Here is a 24,976-nt window from a genome sequence, read left to right as displayed (position 1 = left end):
AAGCAAAGTCAACAGTGTGTCCTTTTTATTTTTTCAATATTGAACTGGTTTCGTAAACTGAACTTTTCCTGATTCAATGTGTAACTCAACCCATTTTGTGTTCTATATGTTACTATTTACTTAAAGTTGGGTATGTGTATATGTTTATATATTTCTACATATAGGACTCCCTTCTGAACTAATTAACCGATCATTATGAATTTTGGATCATAGCTGCTAAGCTTAAAGGAGTTGTAATATGGGTATCATTTAATTTCGTTTTATGTAAAGAAGGGGGTGAATGTCTTATAAAAAATTTAGATATCTCCGGATTTTTGTGAAATTTTAACATTAGGAATCACATCAATTAATAAACATTCTTCAAATTTTAGTTTCTTCGGAGCATTTTACAAGAGCATTTGAAAATGAAATATTTCAAATTAAATTCCATAGTTATTAGACATCAAGTAAGCAAGATGCTATGTGTTTCAATTTATTCTTAAGACATTACGTTTTAGACATTTTCTAGAATCAGATTCATATATTCGATTTGATAAAAGTTGAAAAAGGATTCTAGACATAACTTTTATTATTATTATCATTATATCTTTATTTTAATCATGGTAAGAGGATACGAAATTGCTGCAAAACGTTTTGTTCTGGAATTTTACCCGTCTTGGGACGGTATTCTAGTGTACATATATATATATATATATATATATATATATATATAAGCCCTGTTCAGTCTTGACAGATTATGGATACCCAATGAAAGGTGCCTGCATGTGAAATTTCTGTGGCAAGAGCTGCGCAATAAACAACCACACATCACCACAGTTGGCACTATTTTAATTCCAGTTGCAAGTATATAATTTTAGGATGACTGGAAACAATGCCAAGATAAACGAAGAGCGCATACAGCACCTAGTATCTAGTATTGGCCAATCTCATCGTTTGCTTATTTTCGTTGATCTAACGAGAATCAATATGTCAACATGATTATGTGGTATGTCTCCTTATATATTTGAAACAAGTTTTATACACATTTCATAATCATTTTATGTTACAAAATCTAGGTAGTAGATACGCGCTAAACGTTTTCTTGTTCAAAGCGTGAGGTATTATTTTGTACATTCATCCTTACGTATATTGCAATTACATAATTGAACTTCAATGCCTATTAGACACTATCCACGAGTGTTTAAGGTGTCTTTGTACAAGGCTTTGTCAGGACAGACTGGCATGTGGATAATTTTCACAAAAAGTAAACCCTGACAAAATATCTAAAATCATATAATATTCGCAGCCAAAAATATTCGCAAAATGAGATCTCCTCGGTATGGCTAACCCATACTGGTTTTTACGAGGAATGGAGTACCTTCTCCAAGTGATGTTATCTCAAGCTGATCTAATAAGATTTGAAAACACTTTGGAAATTCATGTCAAGCTGGTCTAATGGCTATCGTACTTCATTTACGTAACTACTTTCTAAGTATGCGTACATATACATTTTTAGCTTGAAGTTCAACTTGACTAGATGAATTTATGTCCTGTAATCCAGTAAAACCAAGCGACCAAAAAAAAAATGCTATAACATATTTAAATGGTCAATTGGGGAGAGGAAAATGATGTTCTCAACTTCTTTACGAAGTCTGGATTTGGACAGTAGAAAAGAAATTTAATGGAACATTCGAATATCTATGTATCTCATATAGAGATCAATATTAGCCTCAGGAAGTGGGGGGGGCTTGATTTCTGAGAACTTTGACTGGGGTAAAATGAAACAAAGAACAAAAATTAACAAAGAGAGAAACAGCAATGAAAGAACTTCAAGAAGATATTTCCTTAATGTCTTTTCATAAACAATCTCTATATATAAAGCTAAATATGTATATATGTTTGCAAAAAAATCTCTCTATATAAAGTTAGATATGTATATATGTTTGCAAAAAAAATCTTTCTATATATAAAGTTATGTATATATGTTTGAATAAACAATCTCTCTATATAAAGTTAGATATGTATATACGTTTATATATTTTACTTACAGAATTTACTACTAAATTAATTAGCCGATCATTATAAGGTTTGAAGCACAACTGCTAGATATAAAAGTCGCCAAACGCGGACCATATTTAATTTAGTTTTACGCCAAGGTAAAAGAAAAGGGGGTAAAACCTTTTTCTTAAAATCCAGAAATTTCCGATTTTTATGAATTTTGAACATTATGCATTAACTATTAATTAGATTTAAGTTTATTTGAATGTTTTTTTTTTAAGTGTTTTTAAAAAGGTCTAATATGGGCATATTCGCCTATTTGAAAATGTATATATTTTAACTTTGCATGGAATTTTATCAATAGTAATTAAGAACCTATTATGCAAAAATACCTGAATTTCAATTTCTTGTTAAGATCTCTTGAGCTTAAGTTTTATATTTTGGATATTTGCTGGCATCAGAATCGTGTATGTTTTGATCAAAAGTGAAATAAGGATGGATAGACTTAAAGAAAGTTGGCAATAATTAAGAAGAGAGAGAGAGAGAGAGAGAGAGAGAGAGAGAGAGATACACAAAAATTAACTGACAATAATTCGAACGAAAATATCTGGGTGAGATTTTGATGCTTTATAACGAGACAATTTACCTAGGAAAGCATTTGGATCATAAAAATGTGTCTATGAGTATTTCAATTCAGCCAGATTCCCTGAATTTTAATTTCTTACATCCGCTGGAGTGTAAGCCATAAATTTAAGACATTTTTCTAGAATCAAAGTCATGTGATCAGTTTTTGTATCAGAATTAGAATAAGGATTCTAGACATACGTTTTAATATCATTATACCTTGATTTTTAATATTCGTAAGGGGATATACAAATCTGCTCTGTTTGTGGAATTAATTTTACTCCTCCTGGGACAGGTATTCTTCTACTTCAATATAAATCGAAGCTTATAATATGCCCAGATGAGTCTTACGAAGAAGCCTATAGACGGAAAAGGTCAAGCATTTCAGGTGCAATCAAGGTTTATTTAGCCTTTTGATTCGTGTGAGGTCAATAAACTAAATACGTTGGACAAATTGATTGGCGATTGATTACAAATAAGAAGGCTGACTGAATGCTGGCTGAAGGCCTCTCTGTAGATAAGTTACCTTTGGGTCGACTCCAAGATGGTGGAATTGTTGCTAAGTTGGTCAGGAGCCAGAGCCTCGGGGTTTGCTATTTGAAACCTCATCTGAGAATACTAAGTCAATTGTTTGAGAGCCAAGCTCAGAATCTCTGGAAGTAGCATTGGAAGATAAAAACTACGCAAGAACAATTACGGGTATAGCGCCGTGTTAATTGATAGAACAAATAGCAGAACCAAAATCTGTATTTTAAATCCGAAATATAAATTTTCAAATTTGGATTCTATCACTTTAATCATTACATCCACTATATAAAAAAGTGCAATCAATATTTATTTGTACGTGTATACATAAATGAAAATTTAGAATTTAGTAAATTTTAAAAAGTTTACGGCACATTTATTATCCGACAAGTAATACAAAACATTTAAGTTATTCTCTTAATCCATGGATTTTCAATAAATGGCTTATATCATCAGATGAAATGTTTTCTTTTAGGAAAGTAATGTTAATAGGAAGTCATAGATGTTATTTAACACATATATTGAAAAAAACTTTTTTAAACTTGTATCAAAAGCCTATATATATATATATATATATATATATATATGTGTGTGTGTGTGTGTGTGTGTGTGTGTGTGTGTGCATGTCTATAAAAGATAAAAGGAAAGCAATTAAACACAGGAAGAATTCATCAAAACGAAGGATTTTCTGGTTTCATTTGGATAGATGAATGTCTTTAAAGTGATCTAAACAAAAACTAATAACTCTCTCGTTATGATTAATTATTTCTGTGTTTATTTTTCATTTCTTTATATATATATATATATATATATATATATACCCTGACTCCACGGCATTCATTTTATGATAAATTGTGTATTTCATCCTCAATGTCCCATAACGTAATGCCTTTGACCTTATTCCCCAAAAAGCTCTGAAATTGAGCACTTTCGAATTGTTTATATTAAAAATAAGTTATTAGTCAGCAAAATGTTAGAGTAACTTCTCTCTGTGACAGAGTAGACACGGCCAACCGTTTATTTATTATTCATAACATAAAATGCAAAACAAAATTTCCACAGTCTCAAACACACAAATATGCTTGGGTAAGGTTTAAACCGGGTTTCTGCAATTTATAAGATTAAAAACCACATTGGAAATTCACCTACAATAAATTTTTATCGGTCGAATTTTGACATTGTATTTAACTTTAAAATTTCCAAAATAAGGTTGTAGCGAGTTATCTGCCCTTAATATATAACGATAACACGAGAAAAGAAAAAAAATCTTTTAATAATTTACCGTTTCTTATATTCTGTGTAGGTGCCAATCAGATTATAAGTCTTTGTTCAACGTCTGGCCTTATCTTGTTTTTTAATCATAAAAATCAGTAAGCAAAAGAATAAATACGATTGTTGTACTCTTTCAAAATAGTTGAACTAAAGGAAAAATATACATAACTTTTATTAAAAGATGCATAGCTAAGAAGCATTAATGTTTTATACATATATGTATATATAGAGAAAGATGTATATATATATATATATATATATATATATATATATATATATATATAGAGAGAGAGAGAGAGAGAGAGAGAGAGAGACGCGTATGTATATACATATATAGAGAGAAAGTAGATTAAACTTTTTTTCTTGTTTAATCAGCTGAGTCAACAAGAATAATAAAAATCTGCGCATTTTATATTTGTCTCAAAGAAACTTTGATTTTCCTAGATTTATCAGAAAGTTTCATTTTCACATTTCGACTTTTCAAAATGTTTCGATACTGGTAGGATTTTAGATGTGTTTTGTTTAAATATAGACAAGTGCGCAATCCTGGGCAAAAGCACAGTAATGTCTATCAAGTATTTCTACTTTGTTGTTTTGCTTTACAGTATATCAACCCCCCCCCTTTTTTTACTCAATACAGAGTTCAATCATTTTGTTAAAAGGGTAGAATAGTAACACAAAGTCTCATTCTAAAATTTAAAACAATTTTATTGAATAATCTTTGTCAACGTGTAAATAAAAAAGGAGTGGAAGAGAAGTTAAAGTGTTGTATGGACGAGCGGTGTATGAACAGAATCTATACAACTGATGACTCCTAACGTTGTGATATGTATATAGTGTATGACGTCTAGTGGTTAAAATGTCATTAACATGCAGTATATGTAGTGCACAGGCAAAGAAGATACCTCTCTCTGTTGTGTCTTCGTCTCTACTCCTTATTCAAGTTTATCTCCCTCCGAAATAAGCCAAACAACAATAGGTTATATATATTTGATATAACCCTATTCTTTACTTTTCGTCGGAGTTGCAAGACGTTATAATTTCCTACATTATGCTAAAGTCGCGTTTCTCTCAGCTCCCAAAACGCGGAGACGATATCTTTTGTTTTAACTTGTCCGACTTTTCCAGTCTGACGTCAAACTTAACTGATTACGCGTATACCAATATATCTCGTTATATCATTAACTCACGTAACATTAAGATTGTCTGATGCCAGCAATAAAATCATCTCCATTGTTTATGTTCTAACATTCTTGTTTGTTTTAACATTCCTGCGTAAACATTCTTGATACATTTCTACAATAATATTTTTATCCTAAAAATATATTTCGTCTTTATACATGTTTTCTAGACATCAAAAACGATCATGATAATAATTGTCAAGATTACTTGGCATCCCCCGTCAATGCTCTATATAACAAAAGTCCTGTTTGTAAAGAAGAAATAAGAGTTCGGATATGAAAAATGTGTACAGCACACGGACGTTTAAGCTAGGGCCATGTAGGTATGTATGTGTTGTCGTAGTAGTTATGTTGTGTCCATGGAGCTGTTTGTCGAACCACAGGGCCAGACGACGCAGGGCGTTTTGATTGCTCCCCCAAGAGAGAAGTGCCGTGGGATGAATTCGCTTGATTTGGTCTCCTAGCTGGGAAAGAGAAAGTATACTACGTTTTAATCCTTTTTTTTTTCATTAACTTCCATCATATGTTCAGTTCGCCTGAAAGATGGCCTCTGATTGAGCAATCCTAAAATGAAGTTGAATGCTTGCACCATTCAGTGCCAAGCTTAAAAACCAAACACAAATTCCAAATCGTAAACTGCAAGTTCTCACTGCTGTTAAGGTCGTCTATAATCGATGCTACTACTACAAAAGTATGTCCTGAAGCATGCACTTATCTTATTAATAGAGTAGAAAATGAATTTTAAATTTACTTTCGGCAGCTTCGTAACTCTCACTGTCCTTCCTATATTGTCTTTTAGTCCTCACATTCCATGGCCGATGTTTCTGACAAAGTTGTAAGAAAAGAATTACCGTTTTCTTGGGGGGGGGGCAATGTTTTTCTGAGTGGATAGTATATCAAGATTTTGAATTCTATTGTATTCTTTATTTAACTATCAATCTAGCCATCTCATTAACATTTATCCTTAAATGATGTTTTGCCTTGATAAGTGATGGCTCAATAGCAGAATTAAAAAGGGGACCCTATTTATAGAAATATGTTTTCTTTAATAGCCTGCAGTTGAGAGGTTCTATTTATCTCTTTAGGTTCAACGATTTTGGAGTTGTGCGCAGAGGCTAAGTTGTTCATACCAGTCATGATAAGCCCTCAACGGAATCTTGATCATTTTGAAGATAAGTGATCTTTCTTCTGTTAGGCTAAGGTATGGTTTCATGCAGTTCCAGGATCCCCCACCTCTTCACCATCATAGGATTTCCTTTCTTGAGCTTTAAAAAGGGATTAGCTTTCTTGCTGACCGCCTGAGACGTCCCACTGGAGAATGTCGACGGGATTGCTCAAGAATTTTTTGTAGGCCAGCGTGCACTTTTTGTGTGCTAGCTTTTCAACACCTATCTTCCTGCGGTAGGAGGGATGTAAAAATGCTGGAACATGATTTTCTTTTGTCTCAAAATTGTCAAACATGTAAGTAACATGTTGAGAAAAATAAATATCATGATAGAACAAACAAAATTAAAGGAAAAAAAAAGTCGTTTACTATGTGCAGTGGTCTTTTAATGAGACTAAAACTAGGTGAACTAGGTTAAAGGGAGAAAAAAATCAGAAAAATAAATCTAACGTAAATCAAAAAGCACTAGTTTTAGAAATGCAGTGAAAATAAAGCGTACTTATGCCATATAAGGGGTGGGTATGGGGGGGGGGGGGCGAAAAACACCGGAAGGTGCCAAAACGCTAAGCGCCTTAACCCTACTATAAAATCATCAAGAAAACAACGTTCGCAAACATTAGTTTATTATCTCAATAATTATATAAATGCAACTTTGTCTCAGCATGCGCGTGTGAGTTCGTTCCTTATACACTCTGAAACGGCTGAACAGATTTTCTTAAAATTTACAGAACTTTAGTGCATAATCAGGGAGTGATCTTGGTTAAGTTTTGTCTCAGAATACCCCCGATAATTATCGATGATCGAAACCATTATTTCAATGTATCTATCAGCAGTAAAACCATTTTTCCCTGTCGTCGCTTAGCAAGGATGATAGAATAACGGGCCGTGAAAATTCTGCTGTGAGTAAGTTGATAGCGTGTTTTTTTTTTTGTTTGTTTTTTTTTGCATGACGTGGTCTGTAGGTTCAAACTCCGCACATAAATTTATTAATTATTTTTCATTAACTGCAAAGAATTTTATAAGACTTGAAAATTTACGTGATTTTTTTTTTTTTTTTTTTTTTTGCATAGCGTGGTCTGTAGGTTTAAACTCTGCACGTAAATTTCTTAATGTTATTTCTTTTCGTAGACTGGAAAGAAGTTTATATAAAATAATTTCATAAAAGAAACAGTAGGTTCTCTAGAGTGCAATGTAGAATAACATATATTTTGGATTAAGTTACTGCATGGAGGCATGTGAAGCTTCCTCCCGGGTGATTTCACGGATTCCGATAACAATAAAAATATAGGAGGGTTAAATATTTGATCATCATTCAATCCCGGGCAACGTCGGGTCTCCCTGCATGTGTTGTCGTAGTAATATATATATATATATATATATATATATACACACACACACACACACACAATTATATATTTTTTATTTGTTTGTTATTTGTTACTAAAAAAAATATTTATCCATGGAACTTACCTTAACCTTCCAATGAATGGTTTCATTCTTGATTAGAATTTGTATTTTCAAAAAGTTTCGTAAAAATTGCCCAATAATTATTCAAGAATATTGATTTTATTTTTACATTAGTTTTTCTTTAAATCAACTTAGTACTGGCAGAAATATATTTTTAATTGAAAAACTTTGTTAAAAAAGTCATCTCGTTTGACACCTTCCAACGTTTTTCGCACACTGCACGGACGATTCCGACAATAGCACGGTCCTTATACTGCATAACTACCGAACAACGTGTGCTCTGACATTTGATGGAATGGGTATACTAATTAAACATAAATTGGACAACTATAGTTACATAAAATATGGTTTGTTAACATAACTTAATAAGATTCTTTTCAGCGTATAGAGCAATTACCGACCCCCCAATAATCTCTATATAAACTAGGTTTCGTTTAGTTTTACGGCATATCAGCCCATTTTAAGTTGTTTAATGTTAAATGCGATCGTCTTGGTAAAAGGTTTTATGTTTCAAGTTCTTTATCTCAAATTATGGTTCATGGTGGTTTTGTAGAGAAAATGTGTTGCTTCTGTTTTTGGTTTGGCAGAGCATGATTGAGTTTTGAAGGTAAAAGGGAGACGAAACAAACTAATTAGTACAACATCCAAATCAAAATTTTTAAGTGTTCAGATTTGCATTAAATTTAGTTCATTATCGTTAAATACTAATGAAGCAAAATTCCCTGAATTTCATTTTCTTCTTAAGACCTCTTATGCTTAAGCCTTAATTTTGAGACATTTTCTAGAATTAAAATCATATAAAGTACTTGAATCAAAATTGGAATAAAGATTGTAGCCGTAAGTCTGTGGTCTCGCCTGGCTAAACTTTCACGAAAACGCTCGTCTAACTTAAACCACTGTCAATAATTTTCCTCATTCTTTATCTGTGCCGAAACCTAAACGTAGATTCCATGAATAAAGCTTCTTTCTTAAAACTTCTCGCCTGTGAAACTCTCTTCCGTTTCCCTGCTTTCCAGCTGACTCTAATATTATCGTCTTTAAGTCCAACATGGACAAGTTCTTGATGAATTTAAGTAATCCAATTTACCAAATTCCCGCTATTTACTATTACTACAATATTGACTAGCGTACACTCATTAACCCTTATCTCCGAGTGGCCTACGGGCCTTGGTAAGTGGTGACTCTTTTGTTAAAAAAAAAGAAAAGCTTAATTTTAATTATATGTTGATTTAAATCTTTGTAGACGGGGGCATGTAAGTGGTGCAAATCTCTTTGCATTTGCATTTGGGGAAATAATTTTACCCGCCCTGGGACAAGTAATTTTCTAGTGTATTAAAAAAAAAAAAAAAAGATCTCCAAACTTCTGTCCATTTGTGAACGTTTTAAATTTTCCAGTTAAACAGAAAATGTTCACAATATTTTGTCAGAGATTTTTAACACTTGAAATGATGTATCGCCTGCAAAGTTAACTTCCGAAACTATATTTTCAAACATTTCTCTAACAATTATGAATGGGAGATATAATAATAGAAAGAGAAAGAGAGATAGGGAGAGGGAAGAAGAACGAAAGAGGAGAAAAAGAAAAAAATAGAGGATGGCAAAGATAGTGAGCGGAGAAAAAAGTGTGAAAGCGATAAAAAAGAGGGAGAGAAAGAGAAAACAAAATAGAGAGGGGGAGAACGAAGAAGAAGAAAAAACAAAACGGGAGATCAATCGGTTCACGTTAGAGGTGAGCATAAAACATCTGCCAATTATGATCAGAACGAAAGACCAATTGCTGAAACTAACCACACCACAATGTCTGCATGCGGCGGCCGTAAGACTTCTTTGGCATTCGTTATTAACACTTAATGACATACAAAGTGTAAAAGACACAGGAACCAGTTCTAACAATGCAATGTGCTATTCAGCAGACAATTTACTCTTTTATTTATTAAAATCACACTTCTTTAGTTACATGCTCAGACGAAAACTATACTAGACTAGATGTACTCGCACTATCACTCTTTTCTCTTTGATTTCATTCGCGTAAACTATGGCATATCAGTTAAGACATCAGTTTTTGCATGCATAAAAAAAATGGCCTTTTACTTCTATATTATCATCATCACCACCATCTTCCACTCATTAGGTGTTTTTATGCAGGCCATCACCAGCGATCACTAGCAATAACCTGTGGTGTTCTCTGGAGTCTACAAGCCACCCCAGATATCCAGTGCTCTCAACTTCTCTCGATAACTATAACTTAGTGTTATCACAACAACCACTTACATTTGATTTCTCGCTGGCAACGGCCATTTGTATTCTGTATAGTTGTGGTGGTGGTGGTGGGGGGGAAACTCTCCAAGACCCTATTGCTCTCCATACGTTTCCAGTGGAGGTTTGGTTAGTTCTTTCCCTTTTCCGTTCTCCTGAACAATTCATGACTCTTTGGTGTAGCGCCATCCGATGTAGACGCCATCAATTTTTCGCAGTTTCATTTTTTTTTTGTTTTTTTGTTTACTGTGATCGTATTCCTTTTGATTATTATTAGGATTATTATTTATTGCTAATTCCATTATTCTTGACTATTTTTCTGTAGACTTATTTTGCCATGATGCTAATGATTTAACTTTTCATACATAAATTGTCATTTCTGATGACCTAAAGCAGAAAAAGGACCATTAACTTTTATTTAGAGTGAAAGAATCCTTTCTGAATTCATTTTAGGCGACGGAGGTTGTCGGACTTGCTGTTTGCTTTCACTTACCACTTGAAATAACTTTGTCCAGGGACGGGGGTTTTATTCGCTAACTTTGGTGTGGTTGGATGGATTTAAATTTATTGATATACAAATAAATACGCATTGTTCTTTTTTTTATAGAGTCGAGGAGTAGGCGAATCCATGGCTCGTTTTGTAGCAAGCTTTACCACTATTTTATTTTGATATCATTCGAAATTTCATAAACCGTAATGACATTTTTTCTTGTCTAGCTAACGTCTCCCTACTTCTATTATAATTCTGCACTCACTAGAAGTTTTAACAGAAGTAACTATAAGTGATTGCTCACTGACAATAACAAGCAGTGTTCTCCTGGAGTTCAAGTGACAACACATCTCCCCAGTCTTCCAGCACAGTTCCCTCAATTGATGAATTTTGCTAATTATTTTGCATTACCACAATAGCCGTTTATTATTGATTTCTCACGAGTAATAATAGGTCTTCTCCTGAATCTGAGTAACAATAAGCCTTCCCAAATGGTTTCAATAAATCCACATCCTTCCAGTAGGAGTGTGTTTGGTGCTCTACCTCTTTTGGCTTTCTATCCACCTTGACCCTTCAGAACAATATTTTCTTACATCAGCTGTATTATTATTATTATTATTATTATTATTATAATAATAATAATAATAATAATAATAATAATAATAATAATAATAATAATAATAATAATAATAATAAAGCGAGTTTGCAATGTGGCTGGAATCTAACTACGATTCCCAAGACATATTGCAAGACTAATGCTAAGACCCGATTTGATATTGCATTCGGAAAGAACAAAGCAATGCATCATGTGGGAACTGTCGGTGTCATTCGAGGAATCTATCATATTAACTAACAAGAGACAAAGGGAGCAAAATGTCAGACGATTCTTCTTCTTTATTATTTTATATAGAAGGAAAGTGATTTAGTATTTTGCTATTTAATTTACAATTATGTTTGTGGCGAGATACATGCACACCCACGTAAATTTAATAACGATATTCAACAAAGAAAGTCACTAATTTTCTAAATGTTTAGTTACTGTAAGTGGAAAACAAGACTAGATTTTACCTCGAAATAATGAAAAAAAATGTGCTTCCCTAGTTTTCGCACTCCATATCATAAAAATCATGGAATAATGTCAATAATTTAATTCTTTATATATAAATTATAATCGTTATTTTTGAGGACCCAAAGAAAAAAGACACTTGATTTTTGCTTAGCAAGTTAGAAACTCCCTTCGCTCTATTTGCTTTTTAATTTCCCCCTTACCATTTGAAAAAAAAATCGTTTGGAGGCTAGGAAAAGACACACTTTTTACTCGTAAACCTCTTCTATGTGACGAGATGAATTTACAATGCATTCGTGATTGCAACAAATAGTCAATTAACATTAAATTTTAAAAAATAGTAATTCACAGGAATTATAAAACATATAAACAGGATGTCGCTTTTTTGAAATGTGGGTATAAAATGAATATTGAACTTTGAAATTTAAGAAATCCAAAATGTGTTGTTTTCTTTTTTAGCCGAAATATTTATTTACCATTAACGATATTTAATGATATTTAATATTTATTTACTATTAACGATATTTAATAATATTTAATGGTATTTATTTACCATTAACGATATTTAATAATATTTATTTACCATTAACGATATTTAATAATATTTAATAGTATTTATTTACCATTAACGATATTTAATGATGTTCATTTACCATTAACGATATTTAACGATATTTATCTACCATTAACGATTTTTAACGGTATTTATTTACCATTAACGATATTTAACGATATTTATTTACCATTAACGATATTTAATGATGTTCATTTACCATTAACTATATTTAACGATATTTATTTACCATTAACGATATTTAACGGTATTTATTTACCATTAAAGATATTTAACGGTGTTTATTTACCATTAACGATATTTAATGATATTTATTTACCATTAACGATATTTAACGATATTTATTTACCATTAACGATATTTAACGATATTTATTTACCATTAACGATATTTAACGATATTTATTTACCATTAACGATATTTAACGGTATTTATTTACCATTAACGATATTTAACGATATTTATTTACCATTAACGATATTTAACGGTATTTATTTACCATTAAAGATATTTAACGGTATTTATTTACCATTAACGATATTTAATGATATTTATTTACCATTAACGATATTTAATGATATTTATTTACCATTAACGATAGTTAATGATATTTATTTAGAATTAACGATAGTTAATGATATTTATTTAGAATTAACGATATTTAATGATATTTATTTACCATTAACGATATTTAATGATATTTATTTACCATTAACGATATTTAACGGTATTTATTTACCATTAACGATATTTAACGGTATTTATTTACCATTAACGATATTTAACGGTATTTATTTACCATTAAAGATATTTAACGGTATTTATTTACCATTAAAGATATTTAACGGTATTTATTTACCATTAACGATAGTTAATGATATTTATTTAGAATTAACGATAGTTAATGATATTTATTTAGAATTAACGATATTTAATCATATTTATTTAGAATTAACGATATTTAATCATATTTATTTACCATTAACGATATTTAATGATATTTATTTACCATTAACGATATAAAGCAAGCTTTTCTTCAATTGTAAATTTTAATATTTATTTCATAACGATATTTCAAAAAGTGCCATCTTATTTCTTATAAACATTTTCACCAGAGCTGGTGTGTTTGCACCCGGGACTTAAAAACTGTCCGTTTAACATCTTATCGATTTATTACCCAGAGAGATTTTTATATCGCCAAGAGGAAAACAATAACAAAAAGTAATTGCTTGAAAAAGCCTCGACCGGGCCGAAGTCTTGCTTTGCAGTTTTAACGGTAAATAAATATTTATTAAAAAAATAAATAAATAAAAATAAAACACGTATGATTTTGGCTTTCTTAATTTAAACATTTTAATTTATATATATATATATATATATATATATATATATATATATATATATATATATATATAGGATGGGGCAAACAAGTGCTTTTTAAAAAATCGCGAAATATAAGATTTTATTGAAAATGAGATAATTTTTCAGTCAATTTATTTAAAATAGTTTACCATTTTTATACAGTTACGTGTAGAATATGGTGCATTTGTAATTATATAGGACAGAGTAATAGCAAGTTTAAAATATACCTGTTGTTTCTGCCCAACCCTGAATTATGCATCGATGCACACAGACAAACGTGCACTTTTCTAATAAATTTAGTAATACAGATGCAATAAGTTACCATTTCTTTTGTGGAATTTTGTTTAATGAATTAAAAGTTATTTATTTCGTTTTCATTTTTCTAAATGTCAGATCGAGAAACTTGAAGATTTATCCAAACTGAAATTCATTTTTGTATAACCATTTTCTTTTTCTAATGTTCATTGTTTTGTTCTCTTTTCAAGGAATGCTTCCCGTCCGATGGATGTCACCAGAAAGCATATGGGATGGCATATTCACAGCATTGTCAGATATCTGGAGCTTTGGAGTACTCCTCTACGAAATCGTGACATTTGGTAGTTTCCCATACCAAGGTCTTTCAAATAATCAGGTGCTAGAGTACATTCGCAGTGGTAGTCGTATCACGTTACCAGAATCCTGTTCCCTGGAGATGTGAGTTGAAATTTTCTTACCTGCTCATTTATATTATATTGTCTGTTTGTCTCACTTTTTCTCAGAAATTATTGGACCGATCTGATTGAAGTACAGTGCAGCGAACTAAGTATTATGGTATTCATTTGATACGTAGCTAGGGATTAATAGTTAATGCAAAAACGAGCACAAATTTTACTATATTCTACCATTAATTTCGCATACAGCACTCATTCTAAGTCAACAGACTATTATGTTTGCTCGTTTCTTACATTCATTAACCCATATCCTCTAGTGGCCTTTGGGCCTTGTAGATGGTGACTACCTTGTATTAAAAAAACCGGTCTAAAAAGTCGAATATATATATAAACAAAACATACATATAAAAATCGAAGTCAGTTTTTAATTAATATATTCTATGTGCATATACACTCATATTGACCTCAAATAAAGCACAGTGTCACTTGGACGCAGGAGGTTCCTATTTGGGACCATATCCACGAGGACATTATGTAGAGAGTTGGGTAGCGAGATGTCTGCTCACATTAAACTTAAACTTCCCCGAATGTTCTGACATGTAGAGGTTCGAGGGAAGAAGGCTTTCTCACATCTAGGGATCTTTACAGTGAAGCGGTGGCATCTTACTGCTTATTGGGTTAGTTTGGGGATTTACATCGAGAGGGGGAAAGTTCTATGAGTGTTGTGTAGTCGGGACAGAGGTTCATATTAAAGGATGACGGGAGAGAATCATTACTGATGATGAAGGAGACGCAGACAATATTTGGAGAAGGTTTTAGTTGATAGACAAAACACATTTACCTTTGTGACGGCAAACAGTTTACAAAATATAGATAGTGATTCCTTTATTCATCAGCTGGCCGATTTATGACTCGGGAATTCAAGCTTGTATGGCTACATGGTCTACTCCCCCGTTCGCTTCTAAGGGCATCAGCTCTCACTAAGCCATAGTCCGACTTTCGTCTGTGACTGACTGTGATTAACTTATCCTCAATCTAACTTCGAACCCCATCCCAATATATTGAGAATCTCCTTTGTTTGTGACGTCAGAGGTGTGCTGTTAACCAACGTGACTAAATTTCACGTAGATGTTACACATGTCTGTTCAAACACACTCTTGGCAAACAAAGAATTCCCAATTTTAATAGTTCAATATCTAACCTATTTTAATCATTATCTATAAACTCGCATTGTCCATTCTTTAACTGGATATTGAATATGCCAGTTAATTTCTAGAATAATGGACAATCGCTCTTTGTGTGACATAAATAATATTTAGTTATTTCTAAAAGAATTAACAATCAACTGCATTCCTAGAATTTCAATTATCCATTATCTTTTAACACTTGCCTACAGGGTTCGATTCTAGCGTTTTCCTAATATTATTTTCACTTATCTAGTCTGCCTTCTTACTTACATGAGAAAGGGACAGCCCTTCTTATCTAACATTAAAATGCTCATAAAACAGGTACAGGGGTTGCAATTTGGTTGATAGTGCAGGGCCTATTAAGTTGAGGGCCCTCTTTTTAACTCTGTCTAAGAGGGAGAGACGCATCAGCCAAGAACTGGCAACAATATTCCCTGCATGAGCAAATAGTGGCTTTGTATAAATATAGGATGCTTTCACTAAGTTTCTAGCATGGTAGCGAGTGCCCACCTCCTTTGCAACAACCTTGGCAATGTCTTCCACGTATTTGTTCTAATTCATGTCGCCTGTGAATATTAAGCCAAGGAGTCTGAAGAAAAAGCTCCCGGTGTATTATTAGTCATGGCGATCAGTGATTGAAAAGGTTTCTTGTAATTTTTAAAGGAAAGAAACTTAGCCTTAACGACATCAAATATTACCATTCATTTACGTCTCCATTTCACTACAGACTAGATGTCATTCTCAAAATTTTCTGCCATTGCATTAGATATACATGTACATTCGTTTCTCTCCCACTCACCTCTGTTATCAGAAAATATACCCAATCTGGAAGACAATTTTATCAGGGAGATCATTTATGAATATCAAGAATAATAAAAGTCCGAGGATCGGTCCATGGGACACATCCGCATTTATATTATGCTGTTTGTACATACGATCAGATCAATTGAGAACAGCTGGATTTTTCACGTATCTAAAGCTATAATTATAAGTATTCTTTCAATAATACTGTATGAATTAATAGTCATAAGAAAAGCTACATGCCAAACACTGTCAAAGGCTTAAGATGTATCGTCCTAGCTTCCCCTGCCTTATTCAGTGCATGATGTATAGGTTCAGACTTATTGCTTATACCCAGCCTGGGACGAGCATTTTATTACTGTGTAGATATATAGTAGATCCCCGGGATATGGCATTAAAAATTAGTAACAAAATACAGTACAGTATATAATACACATGTATATAATAAAATAATATTAAAAAATAATGCCGTAAAGCTGGGCAATTACCGTAACCAAGGGCTGAAAAATATTGTATTCCACTTCGTAACCTATAAAAGTGAGAATATGTGTTAGGATACCTCTCAACCTATATACTCAACGAATTTTTGATCTACAGACTTGAAATTTCGAATATAGGGTATTCTATAATCGGGAAAACTTTGTAATTGGTATCCATCCGAAAATAAGGGCTACTATGAGGCCAAAATTGAAAAATTGGTACATGGGAGTTATCACATTTTTATTTGTTTGTGAACTGTTTCACGAAGTTTGAAAGCACTTTTTAAAGATATTGGCTGGTCAAAGGTTTATCGTACTTGACTCATTGTCTTTAGTTTTTTTTACTTTGCAAGAAGTGAACTATTTAGAAAAAAAACATAATACTTTCAAGCACATGTCTCAGTTTCTTTCCGTTTCTTTTTTAATCATTTTTAAGGAATTTAACGATACGTTTAACACCGGGCAACGCCAGGTACATCTAGTATATATATATATATATATATATATATATATATATATATATATATATATGTACACACACACATTATATATGTATATATATGTACACCCACATTATCTCTATATATATATATGTACACACACACATTATATATATATATATATATATATATGTACACACACACATACATATATATGTACACACACATACATATATATGTACACACACACATACATATATATGTACACACACACGTACATATATATGTACACACACGTACATATATATGTACACACACATACATATATATGTACACACACATACATATATATATATATATACCAACACACATTATATATATGTGTACACACACACACATTATATATACATATATGTACATACACACATTATATATATATATATATATATATATATATATATATATTCTATAAAGCTGTGTGTGTGTCTGGTCACGAATAGGCTCCTATATGGTTGACTGTTTTAAAAAACTGATTACATATAATGATAGAATATGTATCGAGACACAGCAATGGGTATGTTTGATCCTGCAGAACGGTGGTTCATTAAAATTTTGGGGTTTGTGTTCGCGCCTAGTCCATAAAGTATGGAAATAAAAAATTTAAAAATTAAAAAAAAAATGTTTACAAGGGTTTTTTTGATATACAGGGTGGTCAAAAAGTCAGGTAACATGTTAAAGGTAGAAAAAACAATATGATCCATTATAATCTCTATTCGTTTAATATTATTTGTTTAAATATTTGAGTGTAATATATAAACTTTAATTTTAAATCTATGTGTTGTGTCATTTATATATACGTGTATTGCTAATATCGTTTTTCTTTAAAATGTTACCTGACTTTTTGACCACCCTGTAGATGTACATAATAATACTTTGATAAGTAGGTTTTAACTTTAATAGGGATGGTATAATAAAATTGTGGAGTCTGTGTCCGCGCCTGGCCTCCATAGAGTGGAAATAGGCACACACTTTAATAAAGACTTTTCATATCTATCTGCGTAAGTATACTTTGATAATTACGTTTCAGTTTGAAGTAATATGGTATAATAAAATTATGGGTTGTTCGTTCGCGCCTGACCTCCATAGAATGGAAATATGTCACAACGTTTAACAAGTTCTTTTTAATATAGATCCACAGGATATTTTGATAAGTGTTTTAGTGTGAACAGGTATGGTATAATAAATTATGGGGTTTATCTATTTTATTTTTACTTTCATCATATTTTGCTTTGGTTTTGATACCCCCAAATTCGAAGTTATCTCTTTACAATCCTTCCCTTTCATAACCTATCATACTTTTATAAATCAGAGTCCATTTTCTGTAGGCTGTTTTTGAACCCAGTCAACGACGGATACTTTTGCTAGTATATATATGTTTTTACATGCCTAGATACACTGGGAATAAATCGATGCACAAAATCTAATATATGTGAAAAATTTAAATAGCAATAAACATTTCTTATAAGAAAAAATAGGATAATCTATTTTTTTCAAGTTTGGTAATATAGAAAATGATACAACAAAATATATGTATTTTCATTTTCTCTTCTCCATAAATCACCGTACTATATTAAATAATGTAGAATACGTAAAATGCAAGAAACTTTACTTTTGCAGCATGGCTATAGAATAAAAGATATATGTCTGCAAGAATCCACTTAAATATTACTACAGAAGCAATATATTCTTTTAGGAGTTCGAAATTGATACCTTCCTCAAAATGGCCATGTCTATACCGATTATCTCTCAAGAAGAGACGTTACTAGTCTTTTTCTGCTCTAATGCTATTCCTTTTGAAGGCATTTGGCTGAGCGCCCAACTCTGGTTGCTCCAAGTAAGACAGTCAAAACTGAAAGAAACTTGCCTTTTTCCTGGTGTAAGGTGGAAGACTTTCTTTCCAAAAAGTTACTATCTGTGGAACTTATTACCATGAGACTTCTTCCCTGTAGACTACAACATAATCGTTTTCAAATACTTATCATAAACCGTGTTCATAAATAATCAAACTTTGTACATTCTATTCATCGTTTTCAATCTGCTCATGATATTTTTCATTGTTCAACTGACAATCCACCCATCTCGTTAACCCTCATCTCTGAGTGGCGTTTGTCCTTTATAAATGGTTAATATTTTTATAGGATGCTGTTCGCTCCTCATTACAAGGATCCGATTTTCAGCTGATGGCCCCACTCCAAAGCATTAATTCTCTGGAGAGAATTCATCCTTGCCAATTAAAGACACCCCCTCAAAAACCAGAAAAAAGTCCTCCGACTAAAGGACTATCAAGACTATGAAGTGGACTAAGCTATTAATTGAAGAAGATGTGCTTATCATTTATTCTTGTGCTGTGCCTAGAACCCACCAGCCTTTAAAGAAACGTCCCCATCGCACGAACAAATGAAGTAACACTCCTCTTTTTACTTGATCATCACCATTTTTTTCAGCTGTTTTTCATCAATAAATTTATGAAAACCCATCTTAACAAAAACGTATGTACGTATCACTGATTATACCTCGTTTTGTTATAATCATAGCTAGATTTGCCTCAAATAATATTTCACATTAAATCTGCAGCAAAGTTGTACATCTTTTGCTAATGGAGATTTGGTCTGAAGCTAAACCTATACTATTACGCCGACATCTGAAGTCGAAACTCTACTATGACTGTCTATTACTGTTGAAATTTGCTACCTATCTAAAGCCAAAGCTATTTTATTACTCTCATTTATTACTCAATTCAGTTCAGAATAATATGATATCCTTTAATCTTGAATTTCGAGAGGACTATTTAAGTTTCTATTCTATTCTCATGATATAATTTTCTCAGGCATTACCGCCTCCTCTATTTTCATTTCTCAAGATACCATCCTTCCAGACATTATACCTGATCCTACTAGATTAGGCTATCTGAAGCTACTGGCTTCCTGACCTAAAATGCACCAAACATTGATATGGCTTTTTTTTCCTTTCCCTTTGTAAAACTCAATCATGTTCTGCAAAATCAAAGACAAAAACATTTTCTTTACAAAACAACCAAACCAAACACCATTATTAAATATTTGAAAATATGAACAACTTTTATTGTAAAACATGTTTCCCCAAATTACTGGATCAAACATTAGGAACATGAAAAAGGTTGATATGCCGTAAAACAAAACAATCAAACCAAACCAAACCAGCTCTTACGTTCAACTTTAGTGGAAGACATTGTAATATATATTCGCTCGCCATACAAAATTGCAGAAATATGCAACCAGAACGGAGTTTAATAGAAATAAAAGCTGTAAAAAAAAAAAAAAAAAAAACAGATTCAGGGATATAGATTTTCCTTTTTCTTTTCTTTACTTATAAATCAATGTATTTTCAAAAAAATAATTCATTATGTTTAGAAGCCATAAAAAATGTTCTTCCTTTGCAATTTGGTTATAATAGAAGAGAAGATGTCTGCAGGAATTCACTTCGATATTGCGATTGAGACTATACATTTTTTCATGGCGTCTAAATTGATACCTTCTTCAGAATGCCCATGTCTCTATTGACCTGCTTTTTCCTTCACTCTGATTTATAAGACAGCAATGACAAAATTGGTACGGACAGTGGAATCGATAAATGGACAATAGCATGCATGGTATGGCACTGTGATGGCTATTTTCAAACTTTCATATTCCGTTAGTTCCTTGCAGGGCCATTCAAACTAATAACTTTGGAATCGACCGAAGAACGTACCATTCTGTAGTTTAAGGCCCCAAATTCTATGACTTACAGAAATTCTTAGTAAAAACTAATTCTATTTATTTCTTTTACTCTTATTCATCACCAAAAAAAAATATACTGCCAATTAGATATATTTGAATCTATGTCTACAATGGCACTATGTAAAGAGTTGAGCAGCGAGATGCCTGTTTACATTAAATTTAAACTACATATTAGTACAGTCAAGACAGCACGAAAGAGAGAAGAAATTCCAAAGTTTAGCAGTCTGAAATCAGAAAAAAAAATTAGAGTAGGAGGCTTTCCTGTATCTAGGGACATCAACAGTGAAGGGGTGGGAATTTGCCTGGTCTCTAAAACTATTTCTCTATTCGATATGATTTTGCTGCTTGCCAGGCTAACGCTCGGAGCCTTTTACTTTTTTGTCATTATTTCAACATTTTCTTCTGCTATTGTATCACGGTGAATAAAAGTTTCCTTTGGAAAAATAAAGCTTCCCATATTTAGAATCCTTATGCCAAACGTTTTTCTGCACTTGGAAACGAATAAAATTGAAAAAGGTGTTATTAAAACATGGCGACTTCAGAGTGCTGTTGCCAGTCAGATTTGATTTTAGCTGGGTGTCACGGATCTAAAGTCCTGGCGAGGTGCATCAAATGTGACAAAAGATCAAATTTGCTTGGCCTCGAAAACTATTTCTCTATTCGATATGAATATATATTCATCTCTCTGTAACAGAGTGCGGACGTACATATGCAAATACCGAGCTGTATACGAAATGACGTCACAGTAAAGAAAATGTAAAAGACTATGAAAAGGAGATGATCACGTTCAAGACGTGAGTGACGTCACAGCGGTAATATGAAGTCACATGTAGTGGAAGAATGAGGAAATAAATGCTGTTTAAAAAAGAGGGAGTTAAGTTATTACTTGTCTTTTGTTCCTTGCGACGTACACTGCATACTACATGTGGGTCCTGTATGCAAACGTGAGTAAGGTTACATCTCTATTTCTCTCTCTGTTTTGGTCATAATCAGGAACCAGTTAAGACACGATTCAAGTTTTAAATATATTCCTTTGAAATGTAAAAATAAATCATATATATTTTTATAGGATGCTGTTCGCTCCTTATTACAAGGATTCAATTTTCAGCTGATGGTCCCACTCCAAATCATTAATTCTCTGGAGAGAATTTATTCTTGCCAATTAATGACCCTGCACAAAAAGCAGACAAAAGTCCTGCCAAAGGCGTGTCAAGAATATGGAGTGGACTAAGCCCTAAATTGAAGAGGGTGTGCTTACTGTTTATTATCATGCCTTGCCTAGAATACAACAGCTTTTAAAGAAACGTCTCTATGATACGAACAACCCAAATAATACTCCATCAGCAAGTCTTTCACTTGACCATCACCATTTTTTCTGCTTTATTTTTCATCTAACATATTTATTAAAACCTATCTTAGCACTGCTTACTTAAGTTTTTCCTTTCTCAATCCATGTTTATAGCAGAATTTCCATGAAAAGAGCTGACTTGCAAGAGCTTTCCGTCTGTGGTACACATTACCACGGGATTGGTCCTCGGCTTATTACAACTTGGTCGTCTTCAAATCCCATGTCAACAAATTTTTGTCATGGAAGACCTCATAAGCAATCAAACGCTGTTCATAATAGTTAGTACTCCCATAGTCTTCCTCAAGTTACAGCTGGCAATTATTCTCGTCCCATTAACTCTTATTCCCGAGTGGCTCTTCACCTTGACAAAGGGTGAGACAGTAGCATAATAACAGCTAATGAATCCTCTAAAATAAATAATCAAATATCCATTACGTTACCCATTAATCCTTATCCTTGAGTGGCCTTCGGACCTTGATGAGTGGTGATGATATGATAAAAAAAAACTGTATTCATAATAAGAAACAGTCTGGCAACATGTATCTTTCTAATGAAATATACAAAAAATATTTAACAGGTAAGAATATTTTAGGAGTGATATGGGAATACTCCTACAATCCTGATGAATCAGTAACATTTCTAAATAGGGTCAGGTATTACGTTTTAATAATAAATAAATATATGTACTAAAACGTAGGTAGTAATAATTAATGAAAATTCAGTTGTGAAGTTACACTTTCTGGAGGTTGAAGGTACAATCGAAAGAGCGGGTAATACTAAAAAATACAACTTCAAAATTACTTAAGACTTCTACCAAGTCATGACTGATAAAACGAAAGCATGCTACTCCCATGGATTAAATAAAGGATTCCCGTAATGCTGTCTTGGAACCAACACGTTTTGTATTCTGTTGCAAAGGAAACCAAGGATAGGAAACAATTTCAACTCGGTTTTTGTTTTGTACAACAACATTTATTTCCTCATTCTCTCGTTAATGTTGTGACGTCCCTCACGTGATCGTCTTCTCGAGCGTCATCCACGCCTCGCACGTGATCACGAACGTTATCCATGTTTCTAACATGATCTCCTTTTTAAAATCTTCATTTTTCTCTACCGGTGACGTCATTTTGCATACGCACGTCTGTGCTATGTTAGATTCCTTTCGAAATTCTGTGCAAATTCTCAAATTCAGACGAAAGATTCCTGAGTTTTCGGAGAATACATTGACTGAAAAGGAAATAACACACAAGATGAGAACAGTAGTCCGAAGTATCCAAATAATACGAGAGTTAGGTATGTGTAAACAAATTGGAAGGCATCTCTTTCACACTTAGAAGAGTCGACTTATTGATTTTTACTGCAAAGCGCCTGTTTATAATTCAGCGAGAATTCTCGACCGTTGAAGATAGTGAATCCCCAAAGGCCAAACCTTATACATATGCGCAGCGACTAATTTCATTCTGTGGCAGGACAATGATCCAAAGCATATCGCTAATTTGTGCAAAACCAAACTTGAGAGGAAACAGTCTGAGAGGAAACTGTCTTTGGCGGACAGCTTGGCACAATCTAGCATTGCTGAGTCATTGCAGAGGAGTCAAGTTAGAACTGGTACGTGTTTTAAGCATTGAAGAAGCACTGCCAGACAGATGGAATTAAAGCTTGAATCCAAAACTTTAAAATATCAAGATATATCAATTAATAAACCACCACTTGAGTATTGATAATTTTCTTCGTCATGGAGATTTGAAATAACAATTACGTTATTGAGAATGTGATATACATAATTTAAGACTTGTCATAGAGGCAAACGTCACATGTTCATTATCATAGAAAAATTGAAAGATGTTACTATCTTATATAAGCAAAGATAATTTCTCAATGTGAAGAAAGATACACAAATAAGTGTGTGTGTATATATATATATATATATATATATATATATATATATAATCATCCACAAAAAATACTGCTTCATTGTATCACAGCTCATCAGTGCGGCTAGGCTAGAAGCCATCACCAGCCAGAGATTGAACCTTCAACCATCTAGTTGATAGTCGATAGTTCTAACCTCTGGCCCATGGGATCAGTGCCCATAAACGACCTCATTAAAAGCCCATTTATATAGACACTTGCCCACTGCTTGGGTTCAACCTGCTTGTTTATTTTCAAACAAACAGAATTTTGTAATGCTATATATATTTATAATGCTCTCTGTTTGTTTGTTTGTAAATAAACACGCAGCTCGAGTACTGTAAAAGCGGTGGGCGAATGTTTATTTAATAGATATTCGATGAAGT

The 24,976-nt window shown here is 32.6% G+C and overlaps 1 protein-coding gene across 1 annotated transcript in view; it reads left to right on the top strand.

Annotated features, from left to right (window-relative positions):
• Positions 1-24,976, top strand: part of LOC145243442 (uncharacterized) — a 1,410,572-nt gene that overhangs the window by 1,377,167 nt on the left and 8,429 nt on the right. The window contains exon 18 of the mRNA XM_080106334.1: positions 14,445-14,652. Within this exon, the coding sequence (XP_079962460.1) occupies positions 14,445-14,652 (208 nt within the window). The remainder of the gene's footprint in view (positions 1-14,444; positions 14,653-24,976) is intronic.

This window comes from Euprymna scolopes, chromosome 22 (genome assembly GCF_053919585.1).
Source record: "Euprymna scolopes isolate OS-2025 chromosome 22, ASM5391958v1, whole genome shotgun sequence".
NCBI lineage: Eukaryota > Metazoa > Mollusca > Cephalopoda > Sepiida > Sepiolidae > Euprymna > Euprymna scolopes.
The sequence above is the reverse complement of the archived record's forward strand: the minus strand, read 5'-3'. Positions and strand labels throughout refer to the sequence as shown.